At 41.1% G+C, this 18,248-nt stretch overlaps 1 protein-coding gene across 1 annotated transcript in view; it reads right to left on the bottom strand.

The window, feature by feature from the left end:
- ANO2 (anoctamin 2) overlaps positions 1–18,248 on the bottom strand; it is a 194,372-nt gene that overhangs the window by 176,016 nt on the left and 108 nt on the right. The window contains exons 2-3 of the mRNA XM_075491534.1: positions 17,402–17,586; positions 14,063–14,464 (exon numbers count right to left, since the gene is read on the bottom strand). Of these exons, the coding sequence (XP_075347649.1) occupies positions 14,063–14,464; positions 17,402–17,586 (587 nt within the window). The remainder of the gene's footprint in view (positions 1–14,062; positions 14,465–17,401; positions 17,587–18,248) is intronic.

Raw genomic sequence — 18,248 nt, 5'->3', positions numbered from 1 at the left:
CTTTTCTGTTGTTTTGAAGACTACATTTCAATAATAAAGGACATGAAAACTGGAAACCAAAAGTATAAGGAGCTCAGACAGTACGCCAGGGAAGACAGGGACAGGAGGTCCTGCCCCCACCTTCAGACCCATGATAGCTTTTGGCTAGTTATGTTTTATTCCTGTCTCTATCCTCATGTATTTAATGACATGGGAGTAGTATTTGCTTTAAGTTCTATTCCTTCTAAAATTCTGACATTTGACAGCAGTTTTGGCATTGACATGGAGAAAGACATGGGTATGAATCTTGCCAGATTTTCAGCCTAGCAGTCAGTTTTCATGTCCCCACAAGCCATTCACTTGGTAGGAGCAAGTGCCAGAAGACAAGTACGGCTACTTTAGAGAACCAAAAGGAGGGAAGCTGCAGGAGCGGTTCACAGGCAGGAGGTAACAGCAACTCCTCAAGCCCCTGCCATTCCTCCGTATGAGGTAACGGGGCTGGGCAGGCAGCTGAGAGCCAGGAGGAGCTTTGTTCTTCAAAGGTACCTACCATTTATATGAGCACATATGCTAATATGGGCACTCACCTCAGATATGGAGAGCATTAGGCAATATGAATTTACCCTGTCCTGTTTCTACTTGAAAGAGCACTTAGATTTGTACTAAGGAAACAGCCTTCTCGCTCTTGCATTTCTCCCACCTTCCCATCTGTTTTCAAGGGTCCAGGTAGCAGGAAGATGTCCACTGCCTCACTTCCTGGATTTGGCTTACAGCTTTTGATATATAGTTGCTTGGTTACACTTCTTATTGTGATTTTAATTACACTGGAGTGCTCTGTAATTATATGACAATTATTTTCTTCGATAATTACCACTGACACATACAAGTGAAGGAATACATTTTAGAGCTACCTATTAGTCTTTTGTGGTACTTAAAATTCTATAACATTAACAAAATTGGTTTTACATTATAATTACATTTACATCTTTTATGAAATAATGGAAATTGAGAATTAATTACAAGGAGCATAGTACATTACTACAGAATAGCTATACTGATATCGGGAGGGTTACCAATCACTATATTATAAACGACACCTACTTTTCAATACTAAGATGAGCTGTCTTTAATAACATAATCCAGTAGGTCTCCTGATATGTGGGTTTTATCTTGCCAGAGAGTGAGTCTGATAATGCTATTAGAGCATTATGAAGATCTAGTAATTAACAATTTATAGCTGGATCTTGGAGCATTTAAAAACATTCTTTGTGCTGCCTTTTCTGTGAAGAGGCTTGCCAGCTGGTGGTCAGATGTGACTCAATGCCCCTAAACCAACAAATACTTTCCAGGAGAGTCACTTGTGAACCGTGGCTCACAGGTGAAAAACAGACTGGGATCCCTTGTGGTGCAAGCTATGACTTATGCCGTTACCATGGTGCTCTCAAATGCCTCCTGCAACAGATCAGTTTAAAAGTAATGCAGGTCCTCTAATGAGCAAACTTTGGTGCCTAACTGAAGCTGAGCTTTGCCAGCTTTGGGTGAGCAGTTTCTTAAGGACGGTGTCACTTTAAAACAGGAGAGAATAAGGGAGAAACAAAACTTGCACAGAAGTCTTTGAGAGACAAGCAGCCGTGAAGTATAAAGTCCTCGTGTAAGTAGCAGTCTGAAGACTTTCACAGACAAGCAGACGTCTTGAACATTATGAATTCATGTAGGCCTGTGACTGATCATAACTGATGGACAGCAGGGAAGGATGAAGGACTGACTTCACATAGACCAAAGGAAGATACACAGTCATACTGAGGATTGGCAGGACTGCTACAGGTATAGGATATGAAGATGAAAGAGCATCATGGACAGAAATGGAGAATCCTGGACAGGGCAGTGGCCTGTGGTGGATAGGAGAGTGGTCCTGCTGAAGAGTGGTGTGAAGGTACAGCAGTGAATACACAAAGGCCAGAGATAGATGACCCCGTCAAACACCGGTGAGGTGAAGCAGTTACCATGCATTGACCTGTGAAAGCTGAGCGGTACTACTGGAGGTTAGAGAGTAAACATTATCCAGTGAACTCACAGAGAGCTGTGACAAGCAAGCAGGCTTGCCAGAGGTACAGAGCACTGCAGCGTATTGACCTGTCCTGCAAAAGCCTGAAAGTACGCCTACATAACAAAGAATATCATATGACATTTCCTAGGTCCCGCTATCCAGAGCATGGACAATGAAAGGGTGCAGTAGCCTTCCAGTTACCTTCCACAGGTACAAGATCTTTAGGATACTACTTTGTCTTGATTACCTAACAGGGTTGGGTGGCTGTTGAACATGTGTAAATGTTTAAGAGACAATCTTTCTCTGGAAGATAAAGATGTTGGTATTCTTCCAGTGTACTCAGTGTTGACATTAGCCTACAGAAAGTAATGGCCACATCCACATTTTCAAGACAATGCTTCTAAGTGGTGTCTTTGTGTTCCCCCTAGAAAGATTGCTGTTTCCAAAGGTAAAAAGGAATATCAGTCTACATAGCTTCATTTTTTCTGCTAACTACCAGTAGCTCATTCTCTCTCAAATACCCTTTGTTCATTTGCTTTACCACTACACCTCTTATGAAATTCCGAGGTCATCTACTTAAATCCACCTGAAGAATTTCCTTAAAAGTATAGCTCTCGATCCTTTTAGTGAATTCAATAATGCTCTAAAATTATTACAGAGATCAAGGAATTGAAGAGAGAAGTTAGTAGTGACTAACCCACAAAAGTGCCCCACAAAAACAACAAATAAAAGTCCATACACCTGTTAAAAATATCTTGCCCAGCTGTTTTGTTTCTGGTCATTAAATCCTTGTTACATTAATACTAACCTGGAATAACTGCACAGAAATCAAAATCTAGCTCTTAAATACTTCTTTGGCCAATCATCATGAGCACATACCTGTATGCATAAGGGAGACTTACTAGTGTGCACACAGTTATCAGCCCTACGTATCAAGAAGAGAATTCACCCTGAGGGGTAAATTTTCCATGCTGTGCATGGGGATTTAGTCACCTAACTCCCATTAACGTTAATGGAAATTGTGCAGCCTGATGCCACTCTGCTAAATTTTTTTTTCCTAGTTGCTCTATTCAGGCAAAAGTAATTTCTGATCTGGAAAAACAGAAACAAATATGTGATACAGTTTGGAATTATTTTCCTTGTCCTACGATTTAAAAGACCTTACAATGAATGGCAAAAACAACTTCCAGCTGAAACCAATCTGATTACAACCTCCTGTATGGCTTATGTATCAAGTTTCCTTTTTTTCAGGACACAGGCATTGGCAGAACCATGGTTCATCCACAGAATCAATCTCCGTTTGACTAAGCTGTAGCTGAATTCTCCTCCAGAAGTCCCAACCTGTGGTATGTTAAATCCTTATCACATTAAGCCCCTTTAAGGGACACTCTGCTACAGTCTGCAGCCTTGGAGCCAGACCACACTGGAGAAAGGGAAGTGACCTTGGTTCTTGCAGAACCGCATGGGCCCTACCTTCACCTATATAGACCTGCCGGGTCATTGTGGAAGGGAGAGAGGAACTTCTGTGAGCAGTTGCCCAAATGCATCATAACATTGTAACAATGCAGATGCCATCATCGTGGCTATGAATTATGACAGTATATTGATTTTTTTCTATTTGTTCTTAAAAATGGAAAACATAAATGCAACTCCTACCAGAATGAAAAGGCAGCCTCTTGAAACTATTTTTAAAAACATGAAGTGCTGCAGTGTTCCCAAGTCCTATACATCCAACAGTTCCCACTGCTAAGAGCAACTAGATGCTCAATATTTTTGAAATTAGGAACAACATTCAGAAGCTGCATCAAACATATTCATCCTTACATTAAAGTAAAATATGACAGGCCTTCAAAAACCTTGCATGGTTTCAGATTTTTCTTGTTTGCCCTTGAATAATGTTATCTCTCTGCAAATCCATTCATTAAAATCGGATCATGCAGACCAACCTTTACTCCTTTTCACTGAAAAAGTTAAGAAGTGAGGTAGCCTTTGGTTCCATAGTGCTACCTCTGGTGATACAAATAGGTGGAGTTCTCGGGTAGCATGGAGTTTGCACAGTAACTTTGTGCCGTACTTGAAATAGACAGGAAAACTGGAGAAGAGTTTGACTGCAGAAGAGTTGTATTTCCGATGTTTCCAGTGGCCAAAACAGTTCCTTTGACAGCTGGAAAATAACAGAGCATCCCCAAGCTACAGAAGCTATAGATGACCCTAGCCACCGTCAGCACAGTCCAAATTTAAACAAAAACTGGACTCATTGTCAATTCCCATACAGACCCAGCACACAGAGCAATGAATCACACTCTTCACTTCTCCCTCCACTTATACGTATATATATTCAGATTCTTGTTGTCTTGCAGTAGAAGTGGGACAGTTAACTAATCTTTCCCGCTATGACAGCTTCCCACCACTAAATCTGTGCTCACCCACACAAACCATTACTGAGTTGATGGAGCTCAGCACCTACCTAGAACTTAGGTCTAGAAAGAATTTAAGAAACAGTTTGTGTTGAAGCGGACACTTTGATTTTTAAGGGAAAATGACTTTTTTTTTCCTTTAAAAGACACTTTCACTGTCCATACTTAACAGCTTGAACATGAATCCAGTTTTCATTCTAAAATGCCTCCCTTCCACATACAATATAAAATTTTAAAATGTACACACCATAAAAAGGTTTACTTGTGCATCTGGAAGGGAATAATTCCTTCCCCATAGTGGCTCTTTTCCTGGAGAAATATGCTTGCCTGTCTAGTCATAATGTGACGAGCAACAGACCTTTTAATAACTTAAATTTGGGCAGAATGACACACACAGCCATTAGAGTCATGAGTAAAGCAAGAAGACCTTAAAAGAGTCCAAAACATGTAAACATATAAACAAAACATAAAAAAGAATCCCACAAGCTTGAGTCATTATTTACATTACCTTTCCCTGGATCTGCTAAAGAATAGCAAATTCCACCCCTTCACTCTGCACATACACGAACAGTTGATTTTTCCCCATAAGACAGTCCTATCCTTCTTCAAAGATTAATTTCCATAGTCAGATACCCCCCAGCCTTTTCTCTGCTGGAATCCATTCCTGAATCTGAGATGGCAGAAGCTGCTGAATACCACTTTATTGCATTCCCTTGACGCAGGTGGCACTGTACCATTGGTTGGTTGAGAGGATTTTTCTTTCCTTTTCATGTTCTTGCAGGGTTTTTTAATTCTTCTTCTCTCTCTCTCTCTCTCTGGCATTCCAGTTTTAATTTCTAACTCCTCCTCTATCCTTGCCCCCAGCTAAGCCATTCAAGAGTATTCGTTGTCACTTCCATAAAAATGGACTGGATGTTGCTCTGATTCGTGGGCTGAGAAAAAAAAATGCTTACTATGAGAACTCAGAAGCTCTGGACAGTCAAGGCTTTTCCAGAGCCAGTTGCATCAGAGACCAAAACAGAAGTAGCAGAGGTGGAAGATCCCTTTCTAAGAAACCGCTTACTGCTTCACTTGAAACTGTTCTTTTGCCCTGCAGTGAGAAGGCATGGCACCTCTGGTTTGCTCTCCCTGGCTCTGGAGGAGAATGCTGTCTCTGCTCACTGGAAGATGTGTCCCACTCCCTTCTTCCATAGAGAAAGAAGTGACTCAAGAACAAATCCTGTTCCCTATTTTTTCCATCAACATAAACAAAACGAATTTGTTTCTCATTGTTGTCCTTGCTTCTCAGTTTCTGCATGTCAGACACAGAGTTTTCAGATAGAAACTGCTTTTTAATCTGCTTTCACACAGCCCAAAAAGCACAAGGGAAGAACAGTGAGGCACCATCTTAGCTCGGATCTTTTATAACATAAAACAGTATATAAATTAATGCTTATGTTTATAAAAGCAACATATTAAAAACAGGGAGCACTTATCTACAGCGTTGCATCCACTCCCAGGTAGAATTCTCAGCATCTCTCACTTACAGAAAGCAGTTTCAGACAGACTTCCCTGCTTTCCATTGCATAAGGTGTGAAATCATGACTAAGAAGCAATTCCTCCCAAAAATATCAAATCATACAGCAGCTACTCAATCAGCAGGAATGCAGAAGTGATCAGTCCCTTGGTATCAGAGATACCTGTAGGGCTGTTTGCTGCTATAGACAAAGTAGGCAATTGCCTGGGGACAGAAAAGCAAAGAAAGTCCCGTTTCCCCTACAACAGAATCTCTGAAATTCAGGATTTCTTTTTCTGGCAAAGAATGGGTTGATTTGCATCGGGTAGCAGGTGCTACAGTTGGGGCAGTCCTCACCCAGCACCTGTAGAAGCTGCTTCCCCAACCAACAGCAACATGTTTTCTGTCCTTTAAAAGGTCAGAAAAGCAACAAATCCCAGGACCAAAATCCCCAAACTATCTCATATTTTACTACTTTATTTTTGTGAAACTACTATTCAAGCTGCACTGGCCTAAACAGCTTACAGAAAGTATCCCTACTTCAGCCTCCAAGTCTCCGCTGCAGACACTGTAGCTACTGCAGCGTCATCAGTGCAGTGCGGCATCCCTCAGGGCTTCCTGTATTGCTCTTCAAATTGTCTCCATGGGTTTAATTTGCAGATTAAAATTTCTGCTGCAAACAAGACCACTGATAATTAAAAAATGTTTTCATGGATTCGTCTGTGAATAAGCCAAGCAGCTGATTTCGTTACTTTTTGTTTCCTATCCTACAAGTGTCCGGTCCTCTCCCTGCTGTACCCTAGCAGAGATGTATAAGCCATTTCTGTGGGCTTCTCATCTATCTAGCAGTTTGTAGAAATGGAAGTAGCTCCTCCAGCAGGTGACAGAACTCAACACAGAACACAGTGAAATGGGGACACAAATTCAAGAGGCTATTTGCCACTTCTACCAGGCAAGTCTGATAGAAACAACATAGTGTAAAAATAGTATATGTAAAAATAAGAACCTTCTTGCCCAGCTCCCATTGTAAATATCACCAGAATGCACACCCCAAATCTATCACCGTCTGAAATGCAAAATATTGATGCCTCCATTTCCCTACCTGCAGACAATTGATGAGATTTATCATTGCTGGCCCAAGAGCTCTATAAATGTTATTGATAACATACAGACCCATGTCTGTACATCTCCTCAATTTTCTCTAAATCCCTTGGAAGCCATTTTGAATAAGAAACCTAATAACTGAGCATTAAGTGTCTGGATGTTAATTAAAATACACAGGGTGAGTCTGTCCGCCCATTCATCTATTCAAGTCACAACATAATCATTAAAAAACAGGATTCATAGTACATAATTTAAGGTTTTCAGCTTTGACAGCACAGCCATTCTACCTAGCCACCTGTATCATCAATCATTATTTTAATATTGATTGAACCACACCTAACTCCCATGGGGCTACTCCAAAATTCTCTCTAAAATGGAGGCATAATTTCCTCTTAAATAGTTAATCAACTTGCCAATATTTTCATCATGTCCACTTCACTATCACTGTAAACCTTGCCTTGCCTGTTCAACTTTAATTTTATAAGAGCTGTGTATTACATTTCAGCCCCATATAAGTAACATACAGGAGCAGAACATGTTTTAGCTAATTAATGCTTCTGTAACTAGAGTTGTTGAAAAATAACCATCAAATATTTATATAATGGGTACACTAAGAGGCCCCCAAAGAAGTATTGCCTTGTTCCGAGTGCTGTACTAAGAGAGGGTGAAATACAAAGTCCAAAGACCTAGAGCACAAAAGACCCCAGCCTGCTTCCAATACTACATTACTCTGCATGCATTCTCATTGGCTTCAGGAGGTGTTCATTAACATGGATAAAGGTCTTGGACTCATATTAAATTTCCCTATCCTTTTAAAATTAATGTTAGCTATTATTAAGCTTTCCTCTGCACTTTAGATGAATGAACATTTTGAGACAACTATAACATTCACACTGAGTACCCGCAAAGTGTCTCACATGTACTAAGGGCATGAGATGCTTTTCTTGGAATTATCCACAAATCACATTGACAGATTTTGGAAAAAGACATCATTTTTCCAGGCTCTTAATTACTACTAAATTAAGCAATATTCATAACCTTTTAACTAAAAGTTGAAATATTTTATACCAAAAAAATGTTTTGTCAAGGAAAAAATGGTCTATCCAAATAAATTAAACTCTTGGCCATTGGAATTCCACTTTTTCACACTGAAAAGTATTAACATTAAAATAAGCTACATATGACATAAATGTGATGTTAGGGAATATAGCAGACCCAAGAAAATAACTCATATAGCAAGCACATTGATGGCACTGCTCAACAGAAATGTCATCAGCTAGAGGTAGGTATAGGAGGAGACAGAGAAAGAAAAAGCCCCTCTGCATTGAATAATTTACCATGATATTATTTTGGCTACTCTTGTCCTTCACAGCTGACGGAAGATAAAAGATAAAGCCTTCTCCCACTGGCAAATGGGGAGCACCTTAGTGTGACAAAACAGTGCAATTTAATCCCATAGATAAAATCTAGCTGCAGCACTATAAGCTTTTCTTTGGTTCAGGTTGGGGGCGGGGCTGGTTAGTTGGTTCGGGGGTGGAGGTTGTTTGGGTTTGGGGGTTTTTTGGGGAGGTTTGTTTATTTCATTTCGGTTTTAGGGTGGTTTGTTTGGGTTTTTTTAACACAAAAATTCAAAAACGTGCCTTGGAATATCAAGCAGATAAATCCAGTCACAACCACCATCATCAGTCGCGTTGTTATCAACAGTACTGTGTAAACTTATACACTGAGGACCTTAAGGACTTCCTTGCCTCAAAGTGTAATGTAGCCAACAGAGTTTAATGAGACATCGTTAAAACTATGCTAGCTCTAAAATTCAAGTTAGATGAGCTTCTTGGAGGGTAACTTACATTTGGTTTTAAAATTGTCATCATATTCCTATTAAAAGGTATTTTCATCTCCTAAATGCTATTTAGCAAAGTACATTTCATTTCCAATGTGCTTGAAAATGATCCTACTTTGTCAGAATGCCAAGGTGCATCTCCAGTGCCTTCTTATTCTATTCCTGTTATGCTTTGCCATACATAATACTGATTGAATACAGTACATGTGGCATTTGCAGTCATTAAAGCAGCAGTACAACTCAAATTTAAGTGAACTACTGATGTTCCACATTAGGTTAAACACAACAATCAGCTTCCCCAGGAAAAAAAAAAAAAAAAGAAAAAAAATTCAACCCCAAGAACTGCCTGCAATGTCAATGGTATTTATTGTCCTCCCTGGGAATGAAGCTGGAATATTTGAGGGTACCCTTAAGGTGGCCCTATCTCAGGCAATTCTTTGTGTATCCAATGCAAAATTTGACTTGTGCCACTGAAGTTAAATGGGGTTTATTCGGAGATGACTTTCATGGCTTTGGCAGCTAGCTCACAAGGGTAAATGTGACCTGCTGCCATTCCTTCACAGTTTACAAAGCCATGCCAAAGAATCTGGGTTCTGGCATGGACATTTTGGAAAAATAGTTTTACTGTACTTTTAACTGTGTTACTTTGAAGCAGAGGAAGCAAATCCTGCAAACGCTTAACACTATGCAGATTAGCATAAGTGTTTACAGGATCTGTATTAGTGAGGTCTGTATTAGCCACTATGTAATATCGTAAAATACAAGGTAGTTAGTTCTATGTACACATGCAAGAGTCAACACCAGGCTTATTTTATCTAACTTCATAGACTGGTCAAACAGAGCAGTCACAGAGGCAAACATTATTTTTACTCATAGCAAACTATGCAAAACAGTAGTTCTGTGTTGCTATGCTTCTGTTATCAGATGTGAATAGGGAGTTTCCTCTTCTGTCTTATTCTTTCCACTAAATATCACTTCCACATAACCCTAAATTATGCTAATTCAGTTGTTTTCATGGGCACAGGCTACACTGGACCACCCAAATGTTTTGATTTGAAGAGAAGATAACCAGCCAAAGAGCTCCTTAAACCTGATCTACCACTTGTGGTCTCTGACACATGGAACATCAAGATTGAAAGTTGATGGTGGCAGTATTTGTTATAACACATGAATACATGCTGTGGATCAGGTATGACTTTACCAGGGAGCATGGTAAGAAGGTTGTCAAATCTCATTACAACCACCCATCATTATGGGTACTCAATGTCACATTGGAGAGGAAAAAGTTGTAACATTCAACTTCATACCCATTGTCTTCATTGTGCACTTTGTCTTGGACATGCAAAATAATACCTCAGTTTAAAAACAGGAAAACAAAAAAACCCAAGGTTATATTAAGAGAGAACAAAGTTTATCTGGAGGACAGCAATAACAAATGATAGAAAGTTATAAGAAAGTTGAAAACTAGTAAAAAAATCCTTAATTGACAAATTAAGGGTGGATATGGAGACAGACCATAATCTTGCCTATTTTCCACATATTCAAAAAAGAGTAATACTCCCCTCTCCATATACAAATTATATATCTTCATTTATTTTCTTCTCCCTATTCTTTTACACAATGAATTGGCAATACAAATGAGAAAGATATTTGTCCCTAGTTATTCAATATATAGCAACCATACTAACACCATATGTTAACAAGCTTATTAACATCATGGAAAATCCCACTTTTTCAAAAAGATAGTTTAGAAATAAAGATTTTTAAATTGTCATAATGCTACCCTGTGTTCCTGGAGATGAACTTCCTGACGTCTAAATAGTTTTAGCCTACAAAAGCAGGTTCTAGAGGAACTCCAATATCCTGTGAGGTTAGTAGACTGAATAGTCTGATGCAAAAGACACTGTGCTTAGTTCATTTAGGTTAATCAAGCTTACAGTCTTTACAAAGTAGGGTTAACGGAGATCATAGACTAAGCAACTTTCCAGCCACGAGAAGACAGATGCACTTAGAAGTCATTAAATGCTGAACCAGCTATATTACTCAGTGAATATATCCTTCATGACTGCCACAATATCAGTAAAAAAAAGACAATGGCTTGTTCTCTTTTTTTTGTTGTTTGGGTTTTGGGTTTTTTTTGTTCAAGCAATGAGGTTAACAAGAACCAGAACTACATAGGCCCTAACAAAGATAATTTTTTTAGCTGTATAGCTACTATAGGCCACATAGAAAGGGCAGCATAGAGATGTTCATTGAAGACCACAGACATAGCAGATACCCTTTTGCTCTCTTCCTTTCTATTGCTACTGCTTCAAGTAAAAACTGATGCTGTTTCAGAAAAGAGATTGTGTTCAGGATATCCTACTGTTCTTAACGGAATATTTTTCTTTGCAAGACTGTATGCAGGTGACGTAGGGTAGAGAAACCAAGGCCTGCTCTAACCCAAGGGTCCAGAACTGGAATCCCTCATACAGGAGCTGCAGCACAGAGGACTGTTTTGAGTTACCTTTGCAGCCAGCCCTCTGAGCAGGAGATCAGACTCATCTGAGGACCTGGTACAGAACATACAGCAAGAGTGAGATATGTATTAGAGAATATGTCTCAACTTCCAATAATACTATATGAAAAAGATCCACTTCTTATACTAGCACTGAAACAAAAAAACCTAAACATGCATGTTCAGCATAAACCACTAGACATGTACTAGTTTAAAGTCCACTGTGTTTGTTATACACCGAAAATACAGCATGCAATCTTAAGACTGTTCTGAGTTTAATGAACCTACAGACACATATTTTTCCTAGGACTAAAATCAGAAGTTGTTCTCATACCAGCTCAACACACAATTTTAATCAACATACAAGGCTGGCTGTACCCTTCACATGTGCCTGATCAGTATGTTCTATGAAATTCACAGCAAGATAACAAAGACAGCAGCTTCAGCATGTTTTAACAGGAGTTAACTAACAGGAGAAAAAACAGCCAAGTGAGGAAAAAAAAAGGAAGTAAAAGCCACATGTCTTGGGCAGGGAAGAAAAAGGATAATGCATAGGCTCTTCCCGTTTCTCAGGAGATTCTGGAGGGAAAAACACTTTCCCCTTTTGGTTACACAGCTTGTGTGTTGGGGGGGTGGGGGCAGGAGTGACTATGTACATACATATATACAGATAGAGAAGTGATGGGACTAGATTTTTTGTAATTTTCAAAATCAATTAATTTTTCCCATAAAAGAACTGGTCACCAAATAATTTCCTCAGAACTTTCCAGTTCATTTACAAAAAGCCTTTTCTTCTTCAGAAGGAAAACCACGACAAAAAGTTTTTTCTTGATCAGCTCTCTATGACATCATTTATTACTTTGTATATTATTTAAGAGGGCACGTCACCACTTGGAAGGGGTCCGAACCAGAATTTGAATCCAGCTGGACTTCAGGTACGTAATGAGTCGAATAATCAAATCCAAATCTCCTGCTAGACTTTTCAGGTTCTGATGAAATTCAGAACTGAAAGAAGCCTCCAAAAACAGCTGTTCTCATGGGGTTTATGCAATTTAGTTATAAAAATCATAGCAGTAAGACAGTCATGTGTTAGCAGTATTGAACCTTAACCCCAATGCTTAGCATAAAAGAATCAGGATCTGAGATCACTTTTTTCTGTTCAGTACAAGGATGGCTCAGCCAGGCTGTGCAGTGAAATACAACCCATAGCCACCTGCAACGCAGCAAACTGAGCAAGGAAAATGTTAAGAGTCAAAAGGCCTTTCTATTTCTTTCTATTCCTGCCAGTGATTTAACATGTGTACTCTATGCCAAGTCAGCTAGACTCAAATTTTCAGATGCAATCTGCAATTTGGTCCACAATTTCGAAGTGTCGACTGGTTGCACTGAAAGCAATACGAGCTGTAAGTTCTCGGCACCTCTGAAAAGAAGCCCTAAATTTCTTAAATTTGGCATCAAATTTAAGCAGCACCTAAAACTAGAACCTAGCAGGGACTTCCCTTCAAAGGATATAAATATCTGTGGCTTTCAAAGAGGTCCAAAGGGATAGTACAGTGCTCAGTGCATCAACATGGGATTTGGAAGACCTGTGCTCAATTGACCAACTGGCTGCAGTCAAGTAACCTAACCACAGCTCCCAGCTGATACGACCATAGCGCTTTCCAAGATCACGCACATGTGGTGAGAATAAATACATTAAAGCCTGGGAAGTTCTCCTGTTGCAGCATAGGAGCTGTTCATTCTGTAGGTGGAATGAAGAAAATGACACAAAGCTTACTTGTGGCTGGGAAGAAAGCTAAGAGGCATGCTGAAAATCACCGAGTTATTCCAAGGAAATATGAAAAGTCTTAACAGCACTTTGTATTCCAGCAAATTACCTGAGAGCCTTTCTCATTTTAACGATATCAAAATGTAAACAATGTAAACAATTTTTTGTAAGAAAAGTGTGTTCACTGCAAGCCATAAGAACATTTAGATAAAGAAATAAGTTTTCTACTGAAGTAAGATTCAAATTGCTACTTAATAGTGCATTAAACAATAACAACCACTTGTTATTTCCCAGGCAGTAAAGAACCAACCAATACAGAAACATCCCCGCCATCTTCTTCTTGGCTTCATACCGTATTTTAGGCATGTTTGAAAATAGCTTGTACAACATATTTCTGCAGATCCCTAATTGGGTGTTGCCACAGCGGCAGCATTTGACGCAGGGATGTTCAGCACTGAACTACTGTTCAACAGTAACAAGCTCTCTTCATGATTAGCTCCTCAAGCTGGCCATGAGACACACCTCCAGGACATCCTACACTTGCTGCAGCTGCAGAACCAACAGTGGGGGAGTCAGCGGAGCTGTGTTAGAAGGAAAGCAGCATATATTCTTATTTTTAAGAGTTAGCATGGGTGTGATTTGCCTCTCAGTTAACATTAATGCAGGGCAGGAAGGAAGGCAGGCCAGGCTGGGCCCTGACGCATGGCCACAGCTGGGCTCCTGGCCTCCCCGTGTCACCTCACTGGAAGAGAGAGCGGGCAGCCATGCTCTGGGCACCCAGCCACCACCGGGCTGCCCCACCAGCACAGCACAGCCATGGTTATGTCCTACAGATAGCCATCTCCAACACCGAAGAGGCCATTACCCATCAGGGCACCCAGCACCACGTGTGAGGAGCAACTCTCCCCCTCTTACCTCAGGGTCTTTCTCTATCTCCAGCCCCGCTTCCACCAGGTTGCGTTCATACTCCTCCCGCTGCAGCCGCTTCTCCTCCTCCAGGGTGTCCAGCGGGCCAAGCTCGATCACCTCTGCCCCCAGCGGCCCCGGCCGCTCCTGGAGGGCATGCTGGCCACCATCCTGCCGCTGTGGCTCAGCACGGCCCTTCCTGGTCCCTCCATTCGAAACCAGGGCCAAGGAGGCAGATCTGCACATCGGTTCTGGGGAGCCCGCACCAGGCGGGTGCTGAGCGAGGCGTTTTCGGTAGTGGTAGGCTAACACATAGTCGACTTTTCTCTTGCTGTCCCTGAAATGCATGCCGCTCGGGGACACATTGTCCATGGCCCCTCCTTGCGTCCCGTCCAGGTAGTTGTTTATAATCTGGGAGAAAAACACACAAGTCTCACAGATAAGAAAGCCAAAAAGCCCAAGAAGAGGCCAGGCCCAGGGTCTATCTCCACACAAGCACATAAAGCTGCGCAGAGTCAAAATTGGAGGTCAGCTGAGGGTAGGTATGACCTACAAACATGCACTCTGCAGACCAGATTAAGTCACGCTGACCTCCTCCGACCGTAAACAAATGAGAGTAGCTAAAGATAGTGGTCTTATCCCAACGCATGGGATACCTACCTGATGGGCGGGTACAGAGACGCGCACCAACGCTGTCTCTGTCTTGCATATACACAGACCATACAGGAGAAGACACCCACAGTTTGAAATGGGATTAAGGAGCGGGAATAAGGATCGCCTTATAGATTGGGATGTTTATAAAGGATGTGCTGTGGAGGAAAGCTGGGCATGGGAGGGAAGCAAAAAACTACGTGTGGGAAGAAAGGGAAGAAACTGATCTGAGCCAGAACAGGAGAAGGATCCTCACCGTAGTACAAGGGCAAGGAGGGTAGGGCTGGACAGAAATGCTTTGGAAAACACCAGGGATTAGACAGGATATGCCCCATGGAAGGCTAACAATGCCAGCTGACCTGTATTTTAATGTATTATGAAAAGACACTGTGACTGACCAGTAATGCTGCAAAAGGATATTAATGACAGAAATCATCCAAATCACCTATGCTGCACGCAGTCGACCCCTTGGACCATCCCTGCCTCCTTGTCTTCGCTCTCTGAACCCTTCTGGGGTGAAGCTGCTCCAGTACTAACCCCCACCATCGTGCCCCAGCCTGGACAGCAATTCTGCAGCATCCATGTTGAACTCTGATACCAAAGGTAAGGCATTCACTTTCACTTCTCATTCACTAAGATAGCCCATATGTTTTCCAAAACTGTTACCAACCACCATTTCCAGCTCAATGCTGTAGTTTAAAACCCTTCACAGAGCTCTCTACGGTGTCATTCATTAGAGCGACACCAGCCCCCAATGACTGGGAAACAACGTACAAGCAAACAAATAGGGTCAACCTGATCCAAAGCAATCAGCTTATAGCCTAATTGCAGACATTTATGGTTCCCACAGGTGGCTATACAAGCAAAATCTTGACAGGTACCAGTTACAGATTTGTTTCTCTCCCTACCTCCCTTTCCATTACGTGCACTGGTAGTCCTGAATGCAGTTAACCAAGCATGGTGCATGGCAATTTTCTCATTTATTACCACAACACGAATTTTTGAAGGTAATATATAAATGTGCATATTATTATATACCCCAACATCTCCCAAATTCTTGTTTTTCATTGCTTTGCTTCACTTAGTTTCCCACAAAGTAGCTTTCAGTCACCGTATCACTAAATAAATCTTGGTTTTATATGCATACTACATCCTTCCATCCTTCATTCTTTCACGAAATTATCACCAAATAATCTGTTCTGCACATTTCACTTATCACACACTTTATGTGTAAAGTGTATATATAGTCCCTTTAGGCATATCTAAAGTTACACTCAGCACTACATTCTGGCAGAATATAAAACTGCTTGAGAGATAGCATTTTATTGCAATTCCCCACTTCCTAGTTAAATACATTTTCATGTAGTACTCACAGGCAGTCCATGCAAACCTCCTGGATCCATGTCTGCCACAGTGAAGAAAAACTCGTTGCAGATTTCTAGTCTCCCTTCCAGAGAGTTTCACACTATACAGTGCAGAAGTAATGATGTCACCACCACTAGGTCACTGGCACAATGCAATGCATTAGCTGATCCTAGAGAAGATGAGCTCTAAGCATCCTCTCCTCCCTTACTGGAGAGCGTGGGCAGAAATGAGATGCACAAACAAAATGCAGGAGAGGGAACAAGGAGGTTGGAGAACATGAAGAGTCACTAAGAGGTTTTCTTGTTTATTACCTGTGCATAGCCAGCTGCCACATCCCAGCCACCTGAGAGAGTACCATAGCAACATTTGATGTTGCTGGAGTTACACAGAATAAAAGGATGAGGACATAAAACAATGCCTCTCTTTCCTTCCCTCTCTGTTGACTCTTTTCCTCATTCTTGGCAGCAAAGTGGCATCCCCATTATTATGGGTGTCTATTGCACAGAAAAAAAATCAAAATTCCCACAGATTTCAGTAAGGACATTTTCTGGCCCTAAATTTGTACTGCTTTCCTCACCACGTGACATTCTGGCACAAGAAGACCTTATTAGGGAGGAACATAAATAAGTTGCAATTTGCAAAACGTCACTGAAGGAACTATCACGATCTTTCTCTCCTCCCCTCTCACAACCATCATAAAAGTCAGAATCAGTGTTTTAAATTACCGTCTTCAGTCCCACATTCATCGCTTCTTGACATTTCCAAGACAAGTAGCCAGTGCACCAAGCAATAAGAAAACAGGAATATAGGATAGGCATGTCATGACAATTTTATTCTAGTCCTCTAATAGCCAATATATCACTACAAACATATCCCAAGAGGTCTCCCCTCTAACACCAGCTCTGTTCTGAAGTCCACAGCCACACTACACTTCCACCTTCCAAGCCAGTCCACACTAACACCTGGGCACATGCTAGTCCAGGGTTTGCACAGGGATAGCCAATTCAGTCATCAAACTGCAGATCTTTTCCTACACTAGGGGTAATATCAACCTCCCTATTCCTCCTCTGAAGGATTTTGCTAAAGTAAATAATTAAGAAAATCTTGGTGAGACTACTAGAGTAGCAATTAGTTCTTTGTGTACACTAAGAGAGCCTACTGAACTACCTAAGGTTGTAGTATCAGTTTACTTGCATAGTCACTTTTCCCAGTACAGCGTGGATTTGCCTAAAACACAGGAGGAATATACCATGCTCTGCTCACCCTGCTTCAAGCCTCTTCCTCATCTTAAAGGCATTAGAGGTAAGTCAATGAACATAAAATCCTACTTACAGAACTGCTGAAGGACTCCATACAGCTCGGTGCTTCAAAAGTTCCATTGATCCTGCTGCTGTGCAAGTAAGTCCGATTTTGAGGAACTGTGAGGTATTTGCTGTTGTATGCTGAAAAAGAGTCCCTTGCTGATTTTGCTGTCCTCTGTCTGTTCAGAGTTGAGTGTGAGGAGGCTAGAGGAAAGTCTGAGAATAAGAGATAATTATTGTTATATAAAGAAGTTTTTGTGCAGATAGTTTCCTAAAGGAACTGGAAATACTGTAGTTAATAGACACTATTCAGATGCTGCACTTCAGTAAATGGAGAGGGGTGCACACAACTGCAGAGGAACAGCAGGTACTTTGCTGTGTGAACTGCTTGGGAAGGGGGAACAAGAGTACAACACTGCACTTAGCTCAGCACTACCCTGGTTGGTCAATAGCATTTGTACTCCTGCACTTCAGTCACGAGGTTAGGAGCTGGAAAGTCTGTGCTTTGCCGCTAGCTAAGCACCCCCAGGACATGAGCACACTGTGTGTCTTAAGTGAACGTGCCATTGTTCTCTGGGTGCAGCATTCATGCCAGATAGAAGACAAATCGCCACAAACGAACTGAGTCACATCTGCTTACGGCTTACAAGTAGGCCTGAAATGGACTGTGTTTCAGTTCTAGTGTGATGTGACCAAATCTAGTGGGATCGGGTACAGATAGAAACTTCTGGCTAGCGGTCATTCTCCACTAAGAACTCTTAACTTTTGGACATGTAATGGTGTGAAATTCTCATAAAGTACATCTAAGGTTATGCCTACATGTTTTGGCTTGAGGGACTAATGTCTTGAACCCTTTAGTTTTAGATGCGTTCCCCATC

Source organism: Mycteria americana, chromosome 1 (assembly GCF_035582795.1).
Source record: "Mycteria americana isolate JAX WOST 10 ecotype Jacksonville Zoo and Gardens chromosome 1, USCA_MyAme_1.0, whole genome shotgun sequence".
Classification (NCBI taxonomy): domain Eukaryota; kingdom Metazoa; phylum Chordata; class Aves; order Ciconiiformes; family Ciconiidae; genus Mycteria; species Mycteria americana.
The sequence above is the reverse complement of the archived record's forward strand: the minus strand, read 5'-3'. Positions and strand labels throughout refer to the sequence as shown.